Here is an 18,046-nt window from a genome sequence, read left to right as displayed (position 1 = left end):
CCCTTCACACACCAATTCCCACAACCTTTCATTCGATCAGTGTTTTGCCCTCAGCATCCTAGAATCCCTACCTGATTCAGCCACCGACATAGAGGTGAGAACTCGTGAATCCGCCTACATATTAGCTTTCCGTTCTTTCAAAATTCCCACCCTTAACCGCCATATTTAATTTCCCTCCCAGCATTCCCTCCACACCTCCCCTCCCCGCCCATAACTCTTTCCCCTCTCCACATCAACAGCATATTTTCAGTCTGGGAAAAATGGGAAAGTATCAAGAAAGGGTTGTCTATAGCCGCAAAAGACACTATTGGAACCATTAACGCTAAAAGGACTAGGAAACCATGAATCACGGATGAGATGATTACTAAGATGGATGAGCGGAGAAAATGGAAGCATGTAAATACAGAGTCAGGCAAAATGAAGTACAAAGAATTAAAAAATAAATTAAGGGCACAACAAATAAAGCAAAAGAAGCATGGTGGAAGACGCAGTCCGAGGATATGGAAAGTCTGCAGAGGAAGGGTGAAATTGGTGCGCTGTACAGCAAAGTTAAATCTTTATCGGGAAGTAATAAAGGGAGATCTATGCCAACAGTTAGAGATAAGGCGGGTAAGATAATAATTTACATAAGAAAGATCCAAGAGAGATGGAAGGAATATATACAAGATCTGTACAGTAAAGAACTTAGACCAACAAAGTTGGACATTGAAAAAGAAAATGACGTAGAGGAAGATAGCTTAGTTCCAGGCATAATAGACAATGAGATAGAAAGGGCAGGGAGATGAGACTAAATAAGGCTGTGGGGGTGGATAACATCCCTGCGGAACTATTGGAATGTTTAGGAAAATGGTGGAGGAAGAGGCTATATGGGCTGATTCGTGATATTTTTGAGGAAGGAATCTGGCCAGAAGACTTTGTGAGATCAGTGTTAGCTCCTCTTGCAAAAAAGGTTAAGGCTACATCATGTTAGGACTACAGGACAATAAGTTCGATATCCCAAGCAGCTAAAGTTGTTCTCAGGATCAGAAACAAAAGGATAGAAAATAAGGCAAATGATTACTTAGGGGATGATCAGTTGGAGTTTAGGAAAAGGAGAGGTGCGTATGATGCCATTGTAATAATGAGTTTATTAGTTGGGAGGAATATAGAATACAACCAGGAGGTATTTGCCTGTTTCGTAGATTTCGAAAAAGCATTTGATAGAGTGAATTGGGAAAAACTAATGAGTATATTGTGGAAAATAGGAATAGATTGGAGGGAAAGGAGGCTAATCCGCAACCTGTACATGTCTCAGACTGCTCATGTGCGGGTAGGAAAAGGGGATTGTGGATGGGCAGCGTTAGGAAGAGGTGTAAGGCAGGGGTTGCCCGTTATCAGCGTTGCTGTTCCACCTGTATGCAGAGGAAATGGTTCAAGAGGCATGGGAAGAACTGGAGGTACTAATGAAAGTGGGCTGGGAATTCGTAAAATCAGTTAGGTTTGCTGATGACCAAGCCTTAGTTTGTCAGTCAGCCAAGGGGCTGCAAGCATTACTGATTGGGTTGGATATTCAGTGCGATAGGTATGGGATGAGAATCAATTTTAATAAAACAAAGGTTATGCGATTTTCTAGAAAGAAAAAGGCTAAGCTAATCATTAAAATAGGAGGGCAAGAACTAGAGCAGGTAGAACAGTTTATGTATCTCGGAAATGTTTTGAACCAACACGGTCAAAGTAATAGGGGCATAAGGCGTAACATTGCACCAGACAAAGAGGCTTTTACAAAGAGGAGGGAGTTGATGTCAGGAACGTTGAGTAAGGATATTAAGAAAAGACTTGTAAAAACCTTGATTTGGAGTGTAGGTATGTATGGCACGGAAGCGTGGTCATAGAAGCAGGAGGATAGACGTAGATTGGAGGCTTTTGAAATGTGGGCGTGGAGAAGAATGGAGAAGGTGAAATGGACAGAGAAGAAAACAAATGAGGAAGTACTTGGTATGGTGGACGAAGAGAGGGGTTTGTTGGGAGTAATCCTATGGAGGCAGGAAAAGTGGATGAAGGGGGTATTGGCCGGCAGTGGGATGTTGAAGACTGTACAGGGGGAGAATGTTAGGCAAACAAGGAAAGGAAGGAACAGGATAGGGGTGTTGGATGGGATGAAGGGAGGAAGAAAGTACTCAGGGATGAAGATGGTTCTGATGTAGAGTAGGGTACTGAATTTTTTATTGTGTTAGGAATCACAAAATATTTATTTTGTAGCTATATAGTATATATATATATATATATATATATATATATATATATATATATATATATATATATATATATATATATATATATGTGTGTGTATATTTATATATATTTATATGTATATATATATATATATATTGCATAAAGAAAATGTCTTTCTGACAAGCCATTACAATACTTTTTTGTAGTTGCAATTTAATTTTTTTTCCTTATATTATTATAAAAAGTCACTATGATTAAAGTTGGGTCTGCCGTTGCTGATTTGTGTATGGTTTAACTAAACTGTTCATTGATTTTAAGTTGATACGAAATTTACCAGGTCAGCTAGTTTAAATATTAAACAGAACTAGTTTCAGTTCTACGTTTCATAAGTACTCGTAAATTGAAAGTGTGTGTAGTTTCCTTCTGTTAAGATCGCTATTTAAGGATTTAATATTCAGAACTTGTTCAAAACTGCATGGCTTTTTCATCGGCGCGCAATCTTTGGTTACTTGATTTCATTCAGTTGAAAAATGCTCCTTGACCATTCGTGCAATCAATATGAGTGTAGAAGCTAAGTTGTTAATGGTAGAGTTCATACCGTAGTTCCTTTTTTGCAGGCCAGTTGTCTCTGCCCTTTGGATACACAGTCTGCGGTCAAGTCGAGAGCCCCTTGATCCGGTAAGTACAAGATTGTCAGCCAGGACATCGGGGGCGCGGAGGATGGTGGGAGCGATGGAAGGCACCCACCCTCTCCCCTTCCAACCCACAGTGGAACTTAAAGGCAAACAAAATACAATTAGTTCACCTCATGAAGTGCACAAAATATTTCTTGACAAAGAAAGTTACTCAAGAAAGAGAATTCCGCAGCATTGTTAACATGGCTCAACCCAGCAAAAGATATGCAATTCTAACTTTTTCATTCTGTTGAAATTCACATTATTTACAATGTTTTTAATGGGATTTAGATAATACTTACCTTTCTATTTATTCAAAGTTGGAATCAACTTAAATTTTTAATGCACCTTCAAAATAATGGCTCGGTTGAACTTTATTGACATTGATAAAATCGGTTGGTTTCAGAATTTATTCTCTGTGGAATCTCAAGTAGGAAACAAGGCACAACCAACCACCTCTCTCCAATCATTTAACTAACCTTAACAAATTGGACATTGCGCTATGTCTGCAAAGTTATTTTATTATATCTTATTAGTTTTGTGTTATAGGGTGATGGTAACACCATTGGCGACGTCATTGAAAATGAATATTTTAATCCACTTTTAGATGTACTGCTATTAATAAATGCTTAGGAAAGCACTAATTTTTTTTAGTTGACACAATCTGATAGTTGAATTAATTTAACCCAACAAATAAACAAGGAAACCTAAAAATTGCAGTCAAAGAAAAAAGTAAAAAGTCTAAAATAATTATAGAGAAAAGGGCAAAGTGAGGGATAATTACTATTACTATAGGGACATTGGCCATGAATGACAGTAGGACTAGAAAGGGTATATGAACTTGAGAAACTAATTACAAGTATTTTATGCCATTATATACTACGAAACATTACTATGCTTAGTAATGCCAGATAATTTATTATTTCTTTTCATTAACAAGAAATCATACCAAATAGACAAAGAAACCTAATTCTTCATTAAGATTTATATTTTACTACATATTTTTGGGTTTCCACTGCTTGTATGGCAAGATTTTTGCCAGCATTCTAGTCAGGTCTAGATCATGAGTCATATAACATTGTTTTTGGGTTCCATATATACAGGGCCTGGCACCTATTAGTGGTTGGACTTATTGGTTCTCTAATCCAACTTGTTGCGATTAGCTGTTGGTTGATCAGTCCCGCAGAGGATTAATTTTAATGAAAGCAAGATATTTTAGGCTCTATTTTCTTCCTGTCAGTTTTTTTCTCCCCAAGAATGTCTCCCAAAATGATGAATATGGAGAAGTATTCTTGTCCACATCTCCTCTACAGTATGCCCTTCTCATGTAACTTCTAGCCCAACTGGAAACAACTACACACGCAATAACTTCTTTGGTGGAGATGCATGTGCCAAAATAATTCCCCATGCCTGAACCAGGAATCCATTCTCAAAGCTATGAATTTATTTACAAGATACCTAAGAAATAATGGAAGTAACTGCCACTTTTTGAGTCACAACCTGTGATTTAAAAATAAGTTTTTGGGTGTACATTATGCAGGAGATGGTTTTCTATAGTAGACCCATAAGAGATAGTTTTCCAAACTGTTAATTGCCTCTTTCATAGGATTTGCATCCTCAAAGACATGATTCAGGAAGCCATCCATTTAACATTTTGGGACATTCAAGGGTCATTCCCAAATGAACTATTTCATTTTTGTAAACTTTGTAAACATTTCACCTGAGTATTGCAATAAAATTTATTTACTATTAAGGCTTGAGCAGAATATTTTTTACATATTAGTTTGGAATACACATACTAAAATATTCCTGCTGAATTCTCCCATTAGCATCCCAGAACTTCAGTGAAGGAAAGGAAATTGCTTTCTCTTTGCATTTTCCAGTGATCAGCATGTAGTATTGGAATTTCGGAAAAATGGGAGATAATACTTCACCACACCACAGAAAACTTTGTCCAACACCAGCCATTGAATGGGATCACTAGTATAGTATATACTGGTATAGTATACACAGTATATCCTTTTTCATACACATTTCCCATGAACCCCAAATATGCATTTAGAAATAAAAGCAAACTTAGACTTTACTTAACAGGAGGAAATTGGAAAATATTTGAGAGGGAGAAAATTTATATTAATCATGCAGTGCCGAAAATATGAAAAGTAAGCAGAAGAAAAGCAAAAAGGTAAATATTATAATCTAATCTTGGTGTGAGGTTGCTGTAAATATAACTGGGTCATGAGTCACAGAAATTGAGTCACTTTACTTTCTAAAGGCGATGCGATTTAGGCCGCCATTACATAGGCGGCTTGCTGGTATTGCTGCTCTCTGATTAGTCGGATTTCCACGTGCTGTGGATTTGGTAACCATCTCCTCCCCTGTTGAAATTTGCAGGATATTTAGCAATGTCAATGGCCTCATGGATAAGACTGGGATAGTAACGCGTTTCTTTCGAGACCGCTTGGCGTCGACTACGGCTCCGGCCGAAAGCAACAATAGGCAAATTTTATTGCTGAGAATGTTGGTAAAAAATTAATCAATAGCCTTTGAAGCTTACTGATCCCCATATGATGAGGAAACAAACCTCTTCCGATGCGACAGAAAAGAAAATATAAAGGAGCTCGGGCTGTTGGATATTTATTTAGAGAATAGGCAAACAAACCCTTTGGGAAGATGATGTTGCATACATGCGTTCATAGGTTCACGCCTTTCGCCCCGAGCCACAGACACGCCAGCAGGTAGGGAATGGCGCCCACTCACCTGGCAGTTGGCAGAGGAAGGTGGCGGTGGACTCGGGGCCGCAGCCCTTGGCCCTCCACCGGAAATCGGCCGAGGGGTCGAGCGCCACGCAGAGGGGCGGCGAGGAGTGCGAGGGGGGGCTCTCGAGCCAATAGCCGCCCTCCATCCCCATCGGATGTGAATTGCTGAATAGGAGAAAGAAAAGCGGGTTGGAATTAGGGTGGGGGGAGGGACGTCGGGGGAGAGGGGGGCAATCACGCGATGCTCCGGCCGAGCATGCATAACCGTCGAGGGCGAGTACGTTCTTTTATGGCTCTCCACTGCGGAATAGCACGGTTCCGCATTTGTGCGCACGTTTTAAAGCCCACAATCCCTTCAATCCTCTTGATGGCCACACCAAAGCAATTTGCCCTCGCCAAATATCCCGCTTCACCAAGCAACACACTTTCACGAGATTTATAGTCTTGGTTTTGCAGTGTGTCATTCCGCGAGTGGGTGTGCCCTGTAAAAAATGCTAATGCAGCGGTGGAATAAAGTGAATACAGAGAAGTTTACTAACACTTTGACACCGGAAATATTAAATGATATTCATAGAATTTTCAGGCCGAACCTAAAGAAAAAGTTAATTATTTTGAACAACTACATGAAGTTGCCCTTCCCTTTCCCCATCCACTCCAACCTTATTTTGTTTTCCTTGTATACTGAGTACAGTTGATGCATTTCAATTAATACGCCCTAATATATCATAGTTTAAATCATATGCTTTCAATGTATTTTTAAAGAAGCGTTCAGAATTAAAATTGAAGATCAAACAGTCGTTTGCCAAATTCAATGTTAGGGGCCATCCAAAGTCTACTATTAATGAAGAGGTGACCAATGATGATGAACCAATTATAATTTCTCGACGGGTTGCTGCTTTTTTAAATTCGCATCGTTCCCGTCACATCCGTCAAATCAGTGAAGTTAAGGACACATTGAAGAAGTAATTAAATACAAATGTAAAATGGGTCCTCCGCATTGAAGGTGGCGTATTTAGGAGATGCGCAAGTCAAATTTAAATCGAGTGTGGCCACTATTCTAACGAATTATACGCTCGCGAAAAAGGGCATTACGATACAATACTCGAATTAACTCATTAATACCGATGAAATAATTAATGAGCACCAAGATTTGCATTGTTATTGGTGACATTGACCTTTGCTATTATATTTTAACAAAACATTGGTTCATCACTATGTTGTTGGATATAAATCAATAAGTTCTTCTGTTTGTTACGTTTTGGATTCTATTTGTTTGAACAAATAGGCTACTTCTTATGTCCGCTTTAATGCAGTACATTTTAGGTGAACATCAATGCCATTTTATCGAAAAGTGAATAAATGAGTATTATATGAAATCCTTACCATCTGTAAGTGAGTCGACGAAGATAAAATCTTTAACTTCCTTCGACTCCCTTGCACTCTGGTAACTGAAAACTGACTGTTCATTATTACAATATTTGATTATCACGACATCTCCCAAAAGAATTCACATTAAGGTACGGTAGATGACGGCACATTTTATAGCTCCCTACTAAATGGCCTAGTTCCGTATTTCTCCACCTGGGAGAAAAATTCTCCAGGCCAATTTTGTAAGGAAAAGTAGATTTTCTGCATAGAATACGAGGATGATACCGATCATGGCTTCAGTTGCGGAGGAAATGAGCCGTAAGGACATATAGTTGAGGTCCCTGCAAAGAGGTTTTGACCCTGGAGATATCTATCGCTCGTTTATATAAAGTAGGTTACGAGACGATGAATATGAAACGTGGGTAATGCAGTTTCAGGTTATGCGCGGACGTGATACCATTTTCGACACTCCTCTTTTAAACCAAGATATAGCGATTATGTTTACGTGTCTTGCACACAAAAAATGAAGTTTAAAAGAGTCTGCATGCCCTCGCCCTTTCAACTTTATATTTTTTTTTCCGGCATACCCTAGCGATCGACTCTAAATAGGCTTTGGCGGCACTTACATCCACATGAAGTCCCCTCCGGGCCGCGCCCTCCTCAGGCCGATCCACACACTCCCGCTCCCTCCGGCTCCCTCTCTCAGCAAATACGAGCGCGTGGCGTCGAAGTCCCGGCTGCCCTCGACTGCAAAAGAGGGAAAGGGGAATGATTCATGGGACCAATACACGGCCGATCGGCAAGTACACTTCGGAGAACGACATTAAACCACTCACTGACAATGAGGGAACATAGGACGATAACTAGATTCCTTATTCATCTTTTAGTGCATCACAATAATAATAACAAATATATTCAATGCTATTACAGGAGAAATATAGCGATAAACGCTAATGTTAACAAAATCAAATACATGCTTCAGAATTAGTTCAAGCCTTTTGAAAAGCGTGAAGATTTTTGACTGTCGATGATGATTTAAACTTTTGGAGACAGAGTACACACTTATTTATTGGATGCATTTGCGACGCAAAGGAAAGAGATGTTGATAATTTGAGCACGAAATGTTCACGACATGTTGATATATGCCTCACTCGTCGACATTTCTCATGATTCAGAATCGTCACTTTTCCATTGGTTCTTCAGTGTTAGATTGAAGAGCTGAGCTTTCGAGGTATACCTGTATTCACTCAATTTGGCTACACAACGATCACAAAAGTGGAATGTCGTAAGCTGGAACGAAATGGAAACCGGGCCGTGCTAGCATTCCAGTCGCAAACGCAGACTCATACCCGAGCGATTTTTCCACTCCACAAGCGATTCTGCTTCCTGCGACCAAACAATACATCGGTTTTCCGCCCAAGGACATTACTGGCGCTCATTTTAGGCTTTGATACAAAATATGTAATAGACAATATGAAATAGAAAATATGTAATACAAAATGTGCAATACAAAATAAGTGGCTATACAGGAATATTTTGGGAAATACATTGGCCTTAGAAAGGCATTTGGATTGGAAAAAAAAGTTAAATGATAAATTTCATATGTATATCCCATATTCCTCTCCACGGACTACAATCTTGACGTGGTGGAAGGGCTTGTGCGTTCCGATGACCCCTAGAGCTGTGCTGGCGGGAGTAATAATAATTGCTCCTGGTAGAGCCACCCATGCCAGATAGGTCAAAGGTTCGGAGCAAGGTGAAAGGTAGCCCACGCAGGTAGTCCTCTTCCTCAGTGAGGCGGCTGCAATGGCGTCTGATCCCAGTGGGGCGGCCACTAAGTGATGGTGTCACGTTAAAAACACTATTGAGAAAGGCGACGGGAAACCACCTCAATTATCATTCTCAAAATTTACATGATGGACTATACAGAGATTTTGAGTCCTGGCAACCACGGGGCTCGGCCCAATCGGCCGTGTGTCGTGCCCGGCAGCGGGGGAGGCAAGGCTTCCGCAGTCGCCATCCCACGAAACCCTTTGTAAGTGAAAACCATCAGCAGCAGGGCAGAAGACGCAGGAAAAGAAGACCAAATTAGTTTGAATATGAACGTGGAATGTTAGGACAATTATGAGGACAGGGAAATTGGAGAATGCTAAGCGAGAGATGGAAAGGGGAAATATAGATATTTTAGGTCTATGCGAGGTGAGATGGAAGGATAGCGGGGATTACTGGAGTGATAATTATAGAATAATATACAGCGGCGGGGACGAGAGCCAACGAGGGGTTGCCATAGTTTTAATGAAGAGGTAGGAAGAAGCGTAGTCAACATAGAGCAGGAAACGGATAGAATACTACTAGTAGAGATTAAAGCAGAACCGACGAACTTGGTAATTATTCAGGTAAATATGCCACCGAGCAAATATAAGTAAGAAGAGGTGGATAGGATATACGATCAATTAAGAGGACATAATCGCGTGTGTTCCTTTAGGGGCACATTTAATAGTGATGGGGGATTGGAATGCGATGGTAAGCGAAGGAAGAGAGGGTGGTGTGGGAGGGACTACGGTTTAGGTACGAGGAATGACCGCGGGGAGAAAGCAGTTGAGTTCTGCAGGAGAGAGGGGTTAGTCGTCACCAACACTTGGTTTGGACACCAAAAAAGACGCAGGTATACATGGAAAATGCCAAGTGACTCAGAGAGGCATCAGCTAGATTATATTCTGGTTAGACACAGGTTTAGGAACAGTGCGATAAATTCGCATGGCTTCCCAGGAGCGGATGCAGACTATGACCACTATTTAGTTGTTATGAAATATAGCAACCGTGATGAAGGATCTCAGGTTTTCCCGGCGTATGGTATTCAAGATGTCGAAACGTCGGTGTACTGCAACCTGACCCGGGGGGAAACCCGAGAGAAATCTTGTATAGCGTCCGTTTCAAAAAGATAAGGCAGGGGCGGCGAGTCAGAAAATGGAATGTAGAAGCATTAAATGGTTTGAAAAGGAAGGAATACAAACAGGCGGTAGATCACGGAGGATGGTAAAGAGCTAAGAACTATCGAAGAAAAATGGGAAAGTATCAAGAAAGGGTTGTCTATAGCCGCAAAAGACACTATTGGAACCGTTAACGCTAAAAGGACTAGGAAACCACGAATCACGGATGAGATGATTACAAAGATGGATGAGCGGAGAAAATGGAAGCATGTAAATACAGAGTCAGGCAAAATGAAGTACAAAGAATTAAAAAATAAATTAAGGGCACAACAAATAAAGCAAAAGAAGCATGGTGGAAGACGCAGTCCGAGGATATGGAAAGTCTGCAGAGGAAGGGTGAAATTGGTGCGCTGTACAGCAAAGTTAAATCTTTATCGGGAAGTAATAAAGGGAGATCTATGCCAACAGTTAGAGATAAGGCGGGTAAGATAATAATTTACATAAGAAAGATCCAAGAGAGATGGAAGGAATATATACAAGATCTGTACAGTAAAGAACTTAGACCAACAAAGTTGGACATTGAAAAAGAAAATGACGTAGAGGAAGATAGCTTAGTTCCAGGCATAATAGACAATGAGATAGAAAGGGCAGGGAGATGAGACTAAATAAGGCTGTGGGGGTGGATAACATCCCTGCGGAACTATTGGAATGTTTAGGAAAATGGTGGAGGAAGAGGCTATATGGGCTGATTCGTGATATTTTTGAGGAAGGAATCTGGCCAGAAGACTTTGTGAGATCAGTGTTAGCTCCTCTTGCGAAAAAGGTTAAGGCTACATCATGTTAGGACTACAGGACAATAAGTTCGATATCCCAAGCAGCTAAAGTTGTTCTCAGGATCAGAAACAAAAGGATAGAAAATAAGGCAAATGATTACTTAGGGGATGATCAGTTGGAGTTTAGGAAAAGGAGAGGTGCGTATGATGCCATTGTAATAATGAGTTTATTAGTTGGGAGGAATATAGAATACAACCAGGAGGTATTTGCCTGTTTCGTAGATTTCGAAAAAGCATTTGATAGAGTGAATTGGGAAAAACTAATGAGTATATTGCGGAAAATAGGAATAGATTGGAGGGAAAGGAGGCTAATCCGCAACCTGTACATGTCTCAGACTGCTCATGTGCGGGTAGGAAAAGGGGATTGTGGATGGGCAGCGTTAGGAAGAGGTGTAAGGCAGGGGTTGCCCGTTATCAGCGTTGCTGTTCCACCTGTATGCAGAGGAAATGGTTCAAGAGGCATGGGAAGAACTGGAGGTACTAATGAAAGTGGGCTGGGAATTCGTAAAATCAGTTAGGTTTGCTGATGACCAAGCCTTAGTTTGTCAGTCAGCCAAGGGGCTGCAAGCATTACTGAGTGGGTTGAATATTCAGTGCGATAGGTATGGGATGAGAATCAATATTAATAAAACAAAGGTTATGCGATTTTCTAGAAAGAAAAAGGCTAAGCTAATCATTAAAATAGGAGGGCAAGAACTAGAGCAGGTAGAACAGTTTATGTATCTCGGAAATGTTTTGAACCAACACGGTCAAAGTAATAGGGGCATAAGGCGTAACATTGCACCAGACAAAGAGGCTTTTACAAAGAGGAGGGAGTTGATGTCAGGAACGTTGAGTAAGGATATTAAGAAATGACTCGTAAAAACTTTGATATGGAGCGTAGCTATGTACGGCGCAGAAACATGGTCATTGACGTAGGAGGATATACGTAGACTGCAGGCTTTTGAAATGTTGTTTAGGAGAAGAATGGAGAAGGTGAAATGAACAGAGAAGAAAACAAATGAGGAAGTACTTGGTATGGTGGGCGAAGAGAGGGGTTTGTTGGGAGAAATCCTATGGAGGCCGGAAAAGTAGATGAAGTGGGTATTAACCGGGAGCGGTTTGTTGAAGACAAGTGGAAAGATCCGGTGTTCGAGTCCCGGTCAAGGAAATATTTTTACTCTTGTGATCCGTTCGATTCCGCCTTCCCCACCTTTATTGTGTTCGTCATTTATATGTGTTCCAATCCCTTTTCCTTATATCTGTTTCTATATGTATACATATATATATATATATATATATATATATATATATATATATATATATATATATATATAAACACAGATGTAGATTTTTAGAATATAGAGACACCAAGAAAGGACACTCACAGTTTGTTATTTGACGTTTCGACAGCTTGGCTGTCGTCTTCAGATTCTGAAGACGACAGCTAAGCTGTCGAAACGTCAAATAACAAACTGTGAGTGTCCTTTCTTTGTTTCTCTATATTCTAAAAATCTACATCTGTGTTTTTATATATTTGTGCGTCGCCGAAGAGCGTTCCATTTCGAAGATATATATATATATATATATATATATATATATATATATATATATATATATATATATCTATATATATATATATATATATATATATATATATGCTTGATTCCCGGGCAAGGCACTCTGGGTACCTATAGCTCCACCCAAGCTATGTGATTTTTCGGGTACCAGGTCTTCCTGGGAAACCATAACCAGCAAAAGGAAAGTAACTGGCTCCCCTACCTGGATGTGTGAATTTCACACACCGTCGGGCTTAGTACTGGGTGAACTCTACCATCATCCACCAAACCGACCCTCGGGTTGATTACTTTGTTTATGGTTTATATTAAATATGTTATCAAGGGGCTCCGTATCTTTCATATCACACGCTTCATTTTTTTCACATCGATTTTCATGATATGCTGCGGTAGATGCGATTTCATCGACGCGTCAGAACCCACCGCGTTAGTCCATTTCCCGAGTGAATTCTCTCATTGTTTGTGCGTGCGCACACACACTCCAGAACGCGTGGAACCGCAAAAGATTCCATTGCGGCATGGTTTGTTCTCCGACGGTATACTCCGGTTCTCCGAATTGGAGCGGGGTGGTGTCCCTTCAGCGGACGCCGCTCGGAAAAGAATCTCGGTCGGACGCGTGGTTCCCCTCGCCCCGAAGATCAGAAGACAATCGCATCGCGCCTTGAGTTAGAGACGATTCCTTCCTATTGATCTGCCCCGAATACCCGCTTCGCCCCCTCACACGTCCCTCCCTCCCTCATATATACACACCTACCTACAATTTCCCCAGCGGCCGATATGGAACTGAGGTACGTAACCCCCGACCCCTGGGAGCGGGTGGGGGGAAGGAGGAAAAAAACAAGCGCGCACCGCGAGTTCTTTTGTTTCTCCGCCTGCCCCTCTCTCCGAGTCTTTCCCTCGACGTGGTATCCCTCCCGCATTCCCCGCCACTTCTCTCCTCTCATCCCTGGGGCACCCTTCGCGTTCTCACATTGGCCGGAAAAAATGGCGCATCGGCCGGGAAGATAAATATATTCAATTTTCTCGTTGAATAGCTGCGCGCGATATCGTAGTGAGTGGCTGTGTGCCGAGGGGCGCCGGCGAGTTGTAGCGTAGAATAAATATTAGGAAGGAGATAAATTTGTGGCGCGCTTTTGGGAAGAAAATGTTATTCACGACAAAAGGGTAGTTTAAAGAAAAAGAAGCAAGTATTTCGAAACACCTGTGCGGTTCCATCTCGAAATGGAGTCGCGCAGCACAGGAGGGCGGGAGAAGGAGGAATGAGAAGAGGGAAGGAGGATTGGGCGAGGGAATATTAATGACAAAGGAAAGTCGAAGGGCGTAATGGAAGATAGAAGTGTCAGTGACCAATATACTATATGAGAAGGAAGGGAATTGGTATTTCTGGTGGCCTCTCTCTCTTCTTTGCGACGTCCTTTCCTGTTCTGTGGCGTCCCTGTCGTCTTCTTAGACATATAGTTGTCGTCTTCTGTTTTCTCATTTCGGCTCTGTGGATCGGCGGCATCGGAATCTTCTGGGCTTCTTCATTGGCGGAAGGACCGATGGGAGAAGAACACCAGCAATGGGGCGCTTGCGGCGATCCCAAGGTCGGATTTGCACCGCTGAGATTCTTCGAATAGCTACAGCAAAGCCAGACTCTGCTGCTTTTCCGAAGAAATCCTGCGCTGTCCTCAGTGAAGCTCGAGGTCGAGTGTCATCCAAGATCCCGTCAAGGTGCACGTGTGACACGAGGTCGCAGAAGGCTCGTCTCAGCATGCACCGCAGCGCAGTATTCTGCACACCTTCTATGCTTCGTTGACCCTCTCCTCGCCGGTGCCCTCCTTCAAGTGGGACTCCCAATGATCGCCCAGAACTTCCTGGAGGACGTTGTTCACTTCCCTGTCCAGGTCTCTGAGCCGGCGCCCGAGGACTATCGTCCTATTCCGCTGCCAGCGCCGATGGATGTTATTACGGCGAGTCTTCGAACCAGAGGAGGAAGTGGCACACGCAGATGCTCCATCTATTAACTAGAGCCTCTATGCTCAGCATCGCAGACTCCATGGCAGCGGTTAATGTGCGAGCGGACACACCATGCCGTCAGCCATCTCGCTCGTCGTCGGCTCAATTGCCTCCAGCTCTCCGGTGATGGATCTCCGGAAGGAAATTCGGTCCACCCCTCTCAAGCCCCTCTTTGCCCTTGGAGGAATACTCGGCGCCCTTGTCCCCGCGATGAGGACCGTTGGATGGTGGTCCGACGAAGGCTTCTCAACACTCCTACGGATACTGAGCGACGTCATCGGGCGACGCACGAGCGGCGCATTAACTCGCGTCCGTCGCGGAGTTAGTTCGCTCGCAAGTCGTGTCATTTCAATACCGCCTCGCACCGTCTGGAAATGTGCTGTTACAGACCATCCGGGACTACGACCTCGGAGAGAAACACACATACCTGTACATAGCGCCTAAAGACATTACTCGCCTATGAGTCTCTCCTTTGTCTTTTAATTTTCTTCAAAGCCGCTTCTCGGCCCGACGGGTCCCTTCTCCGTCCTCCATGTTGTTCTTGTATCGCTTCACGCTCTTGGCACCATCCTTCCCTTCCCCTCGCCCAAGTTTCACCGTGGGAAATGGGCGCTCTTTGCCTTCCTTAACACATCTCGGGGATCGGGATGGTGCGGTGGCTAACGTACTGGCTTCCCACCCAGAGGGTCCGATTTCCAATCCTGAAGGTAACAAATATTTTTCAGTGGTGTCTCGATCTGTACTTGAGGTGCTTTGTGGAGAGCACGTTGAGTGAGTACGCCGTCCGTCGGATGGGACGTTAAACGGCGGACCTCTTGGCGCCTTTCGACAAGAGTAGGCTAATGCCGACGCCTGGTTTCTCTCCTTCTTCCTTTCCCACCCATCCCACATGCTGCAAATGACCTCGGCTGTCGGTCGCCTCCCCTGAATACCACTGCGACTACTTTTTGTACCGCTCTATGCTCAGAGTGCTCCGGAAGTTACTGGACACTGTTACTGACAATCTTAATTGTCCTTGTTTATTAAAAGCCGTCCCCTGTCAGCTTTCCTTTTTTTAGGTTAAGATTTCATATTTTATTCCAGCTTGGATGCTTAGCATTCAGGTCCGCCGAAATTATCGCGGCGGCGCCCCTGCCGCCTCCTAGTAGCCGTGGGTCATGCCGCGGCCTCGCTGGCGAACGGTATGGTGAGGATGTCCTTGCTCATACTACCCTCGTGCGGATGTTTACGGAAACTGCTTCCTTGTGTGACAACACTTGAAGTTCTGCACTCCGATGGTCAAGGATTGCCGCACCTCCGGTCGGCTGACGAAGAATATCCCGGGCGCCCCTGTAAATGGCCCACCCAGGCATCTTTCCATGCGTCAGTCGGCCGGAGATGGGTTTCGTTGGCAGGGCGACGTGTTTGTCCCGGAGAAATGCCCGATGGCGATTCATCTCGTCGTCCGTGTTCCGCTGGGCCAGCGCGATTGAGCATTTCGCCATGGCGGTTCGCGGATGTCCCCGCACTCCCCAATTCCTCCCGGACGGAGCCGCGACGGATTGAAAAAAGCCATCAGCAGCTCGGGAAAGAAAGACCGTTGCGTGAAAACAGGACGAAAATAGCATGTGAACATAGGAAAAAAAGTTGTATCTACGGTTGAAAATGCATCAAAGAGCCCTAAAAGATAAAAACACAATAATTTCACCACATTTTTCAAACGTTGCGCAACGGTATATTTTGTTAACTTCAGCTGATTAACCTGGACATTTCTCTATTTTTAGTGGATAATCTTACATTCTCTGGTATGTAAGAAGAAATGAAAATAAATTTATCCCCATTTTCATTACGAAACTCCAAGCAGGAGGAAAATAATGGTGATTTTGATAAAAAATAAAAATAAGTTTTACCTGATGGCAATGAAGGAAGACGATTGATAAAATAGCCTGCAAAAGTATTCATGTGGATTGTTAATGCAATTAGCCCTGGGACCGCTTAAAAACTACCTCCATATGACGACGGACTGTTTCGACGTATCTATATTCAAGATTCTCCGTAGGTTATAATTTTTCTAACGTTTGCCCTTACATATATATGGGGCACAAGTGACCTGGGTCGACGTTTACTTCACAAAACATGTATAGGCTCAACCCCATATGCATTTAGTTTTCTTATCAAGGTAAAATATTTTGCCTTTTTCACCTTCATTATTCTGTAAAGTGGAGAATTGATAAATTAGTTTTCAATTGAATATAAGGTGATACTACACGCTTCGTGGAAATTCTATTTTGCACATAAGCAAAATTAATTCTTACATCTCAAGATCATTACATCCTCTGTTTCATTAATTATCATGAAGCCTATCGAAGTGATTTTCTGACGTGCACAGAAAAGCTTGGTCCTGGCTAAAACTTAAGCTTTAAAGCTGCTCTAGCTTTTGCCCTTCTATATAAAAATTTATTTATGTTATCGTCTATCACTTTCTAGAAAATCACAAAACGTTTTTACATTAATATTGATTCTCATCCCATACCTGTCGCACTGAATTTCCAACCCACTCAGCAATGCTTGCAGTCCCTTGGCTGACTGACAAACTAAAGCTTGGTCATCAGCGAACCTAACTGATTTTACGAATTCCCAGCCCACTTTCATTAGTACCTCCAGTTCTTCCCATGCCTCTTTGATCATTTCCTCTTCATACAGGTTGAACAGCAACGGTGATTATGGGCAACCCTGCCTTACACCTCTACCTAACACAGCCCATTCGAACTCCCCGTTTCCCACCCGCACCTGAGCAGTCTGAGCCATGTACAGGTTGCGGATTAGCCTCCTTTTCCTCCAATCTATTCCTATTTTCTGCAAAATACTCAGTAGTTTTCCCCAATTCACTCTATCAAACGCCTTTTCTAAATCCACGAAACATATAAGTACGTCCTGATTGTATTCTATATTCCTCTCGATTAGTGATTTCATTACTGTAGTGGCATCCCGCGTGCCTTTCCAGTAATGGAAGCTCTCTCCTTCCTAAATCCAAACCGATCATCCCCTTCATTATTTTTTGGCGATTATGAGAATCACTTTCGTTTCAAGCGAAATCAGACATATCGTTCTATGGTCCTCATTTATGGTCCTGGCGGCCTTATCTTTTTCAGAATAGGGACTAACACTAATCTGATTCCAGCTTGATTCTTCTCTCATAAATCCTTTGAATAAAACAATATCAACTTTTCCTCCCACCTTTTCCCAAACTCTTTAGTATTTTCGATGGAAGAAAATTTATTCCCACGGTCCTACTTGATTTTTCAATTGCTTTAATGCCCATTTTATCACGCTCTCAGGTATTCCTGGACCCAAGATATCCATATCCACATATGTCCTGATGTAACTATTTCCACACATAAACTTGCTGATCAAATATCATTACCATTAATTGACTTGAACGAATTTTTTCCAATTATCTTGGATGTATTTCGTTTATATTAGTAATTTTCCGACGTGTATTTGATTGTTCGCACGTTTTTTCCCGTTTTCCTTCCTGACAGTGCATTCACCTCCCTAGCATTTTCGCTCAACCTGTAATCTATGACTTCCTTCCCATTTTTGTGTTTACCATTCCTAAAGATTTGCTTCCGATACCTTTCTTTGACATATATCCAATTTTTCTCCACTCTTACCGTCTCCCTGTCCTCGGTAATGCATTTTTTCATTGCCTTCTGCTACACCCTTCCTTGTCATTTC

The 18,046-nt window shown here is 42.4% G+C and overlaps 1 protein-coding gene across 1 annotated transcript in view; it reads right to left on the bottom strand.

Moving 5' to 3' along the window:
• Positions 1-14,607, bottom strand: part of LOC139689361 (uncharacterized) — a 29,793-nt gene extending 15,186 nt beyond the window's left edge. Inside the window, exons 1-5 of the mRNA XM_071586442.1 lie at positions 14,401-14,607; positions 13,888-14,221; positions 7,639-7,759; positions 5,646-5,809; positions 2,810-2,985 (exon numbers count right to left, since the gene is read on the bottom strand). Coding sequence (XP_071442543.1) covers positions 2,810-2,985; positions 5,646-5,809; positions 7,639-7,759; positions 13,888-14,221; positions 14,401-14,607 — 1,002 coding nt within the window. The remainder of the gene's footprint in view (positions 1-2,809; positions 2,986-5,645; positions 5,810-7,638; positions 7,760-13,887; positions 14,222-14,400) is intronic.
• Between the last annotated feature and the right edge of the window lie 3,439 nt (positions 14,608-18,046).

The sequence above is a fragment of the Hetaerina americana genome, unplaced genomic scaffold, assembly GCF_022747635.1.
Source record: "Hetaerina americana unplaced genomic scaffold, ioHetAmer1.1.p SCAF_220, whole genome shotgun sequence".
NCBI classification, from domain to species: domain Eukaryota; kingdom Metazoa; phylum Arthropoda; class Insecta; order Odonata; family Calopterygidae; genus Hetaerina; species Hetaerina americana.
The sequence above is the reverse complement of the archived record's forward strand: the minus strand, read 5'-3'. Positions and strand labels throughout refer to the sequence as shown.